This window comes from Lactuca saligna, chromosome 8 (assembly GCF_052625555.1).
Source record: "Lactuca saligna cultivar CGN05327 chromosome 8, ASM5262555v1, whole genome shotgun sequence".
Lineage (NCBI taxonomy): Eukaryota > Viridiplantae > Streptophyta > Magnoliopsida > Asterales > Asteraceae > Lactuca > Lactuca saligna.
Genome location: NC_136424.1, coordinates 189,668,806 through 189,671,986, shown reverse-complemented (window position 1 = coordinate 189,671,986; position 3,181 = coordinate 189,668,806). Strand labels below are relative to the sequence as shown.

At 28.8% G+C, this 3,181-nt stretch overlaps 1 protein-coding gene across 1 annotated transcript; it reads left to right on the top strand.

Annotated features, from left to right (window-relative positions):
- The first annotated feature begins 1,354 nt into the window (after positions 1 to 1,354).
- Positions 1,355 to 2,676, top strand: LOC145010389 (protein FAR1-RELATED SEQUENCE 5-like). Its single transcript, XM_078968938.1, has 4 exons — positions 1,355 to 1,675; positions 1,784 to 1,936; positions 1,997 to 2,041; positions 2,260 to 2,676. Exons 1-4 carry the CDS (start codon positions 1,355 to 1,357, stop codon positions 2,674 to 2,676), a joined length of 936 nt encoding a protein of 311 aa, XP_078825064.1.
- Positions 2,677 to 3,181: the final 505 nt, after the last annotated feature.

Sequence of the window (3,181 nt, the reverse complement as noted above, 5' to 3'; positions counted from 1 at the left end):
AAAAAAATACGAAGGGGCATTTTGGTAAGTTCAGCGTCTAAGCTAATGTTGTTGTTTGTCTCCGTTAGCGTCTTGTGTCACTGTCTTTCATCGATCGATCCAAAATCTCGGTTGTTCTTCGAAATCAACATTTTTCATCCAATTTACTAATAGTTTCTTCAGATTTCAGTTAATAATCAAGTATTTTTACTATCTATTCATCTTTTGTTTGTGATTATTAGGTCAATTATGATGCATTGTTTATCAACTTATTTTTATTGTTATTGTAATTGTCTATTGTCAAATTCTATTGAGTTTACCGTTTAATCTTCAAATTGTTATGTTTTTATTGTTAATTTGTTATTTTTATGTTGTATGTTGAATTTGCGTTTGATATTACTGTTTTTCATTCGACTGTTTTTGTAATCATTTGTCTGTAATGGATATTCGACATTTAGATAATCAGTTATATCTTGTGCATCTTCTGACATTTAAGTTCTTTCCAAACTTTTAGTGATTTTGAGAATCTTATCTTATCTTGTGCATATATTTTAAACTTTTGTGATTATCTTGTTTATTTGTTTACATTCTTTGAATTCTTGTTCAGATTTGCATTAAACTCTTAATGAACAATCACGTAAGTTTTTTTTTTCTTAATATAAATTTCACATTTTCTATATAATGTAATAAAATATATGGTTTTTTTTTTGGTTTTGCAGTTCATGATCAGTCATCTTCAAATATAAATATTGATCATTCAAATAACAGTAATTCTTGTTCAGATTTGCATTCAATTATTAATGAACAATCACGTAAGCTTTTTTTTCTTAATATAAATTTCACATTTTATATATAAATGTAACGAAATTGATGTATTGTTTGGTTTTGCAGTTCATGATGAATCATCTTCAACTATGAATATTGATCATTCAAATAGCAGTAATTCTTGTTATAGTTTTGATTTTGAGCTCTACAATACTGAAAGTTTTAAGCTTGTTCCTTATGATAAGTTGATACATAAGAAGCCTTTCAAAGGATTGTTGTTTGATTCATTGGACATTGGTCTTGACTTTTACAAGACTTATAGTCAAGAATGTGGTTTTGATGTGACTATGTCAAGTCAAAAAAGATACAATGATGGCATAATTCGTATTAGATATTCGACATGTAGAGGATCTAGTTTCACGGATGTTAATGTGAAATTTTCAGATGTTAATAGAAGGAGAACTTCTTTAAGAAGAATGGATGCCATGCTGTTTCAAAGTTCAAAAATCTCCGATGTTCTTTAATGTTCTACATTTATGTGTTTGTTGAAGATCACAACCATGAACTTGTTGCTCAAGATCAGTTGCACTTATTAAGGATTAATAAGACAATGGATTTTCTTGATGAATCCTTTATACATAAGGTTGGTACTTGTAACATTGGTGCTTCAAAAGCTTATAACTTGGTGAGTAGTATGAAGGGTGGCTTTGATTCTAGGGGAGGGACTGCAGTTGACTTTAAAAATTTTCATAGTGATTTGAATTGTAAAATTCGTGTCAAAGATTCCCAAATGGTTGTGGATATATTGACAAACAGAAAATTGTGTTTCTCTAATTTTTCATTTGAGGTTCAAAAAGATGTTGATGATCATCCTACTAGACTTTTTTGGGCTGATGATATTTCGAAAGCCAACTATAAGGAATTTGGAGATGTACTATCTTTTGATGCTACTTATTAAACAAACAAGTAATTCCTAATCCTTATTTGTTATTTTTGTGGTATTTGTTCTTTTTAATAATACCTATAAAAAAAATTCAAGTATTCTATGGTATTTGTTCTTTTTACTGGAGTTGACTACCACAAGCGTTGTGCTACTTTTTCTGCTGGTTTACTAGCTCGTGATACAGCAGATGCATATGTGTGGTTGCTTGAAGTGTTTCGTAAAACATTTGTCAAGCCTCCCATGATTATTGTAACAGATCCGGATTCATGAATGAAGAAAGTTGTTAATTTTGTTTTTTTTTAATCGAAGCATAGACTATGCATGTGGCACATCACTCAAAAACTTGAGGAACAGGTATATTTTTTTGTTTCTAGATTCCTGTATATGTTTATAACCATATAGATCATAAAGCATATAGTGAATTCACAATGTAAATTTTCATATGATGAAAGGAACAAATATAAATCATAAATCACACTATGAATTCATAATGTGAACCAAATGTTATGTTAATATGAATTACATCAAATATTCAACATATGTAATGATTCTTATATGTTTGTTTTTTTTAGATTCCTATCGATGTTTATAACCATCCAGACTTCCAGAAGACATTTTTTGATATCATATGGAATCTTCAATGTTCTCCACAAGATTTTAAAAGTTCGTGGTCCGCAATGTTAGATAAGTTTCATCTAAAAGAAAATGATTGGTTAAGGTTTGTTTTTAAAATAAGGGATTTATGGATTCCAGCTTTTATGAGAGATCTTGAACTTTCTGGTTTGATGCAAACTACTTCAAGATTAGAGAGTCTGAATAATGCTTTCTCACATTTTTTGCATCATAAATCAAATTTGGTGAAGTTCATGATGTCGTTTGATAGTGCAATGGAGAAGCAAAGGCATCATCAATCTTTATCAGATTATCAGTCCACAACTACTACCCCAAAGCTAAGGACTCCTTTGGCTATTGAAAAGCATACATCATAAATTTATACACGTAATATTTTCTTGGACATTCATGAATAGTTATATAAATTCGTGTTTTATTTTGTTCAACAATCTGTAGTTATTGAAGATGAAAGTGAAGTTTATGTTTTGAGAGATAAGAAGAAAAAAAAAGTTGATTCATAAAAATGTGAATGAGGATGAGGAATCTGATGACTTTTATCGAAATAGTCTTCCTTCTCATTGTCCTAATACTCGTTACAAGGTATGTCTCTTTGTCCTAATACAGTTTATTAAATATAAAATGTAGTTTCAAAATTCACACTGTGAATGTAGGATGTTTTGCTAATTAATAGTGTGAATTTTTATAGACTTATAAATTGGTTTGTACTTTTCATTAGATTAGTATGGAATATTTTTTTGTGAATTTGATTTGAATTACGTATTTATATTATAGTATTATGATTTCTAATGTCCTGTTGATTAATAATGTGAATTAATTTGTATAATTTATATCAAATGGTATAAGATAGAATTTCTTATTCAC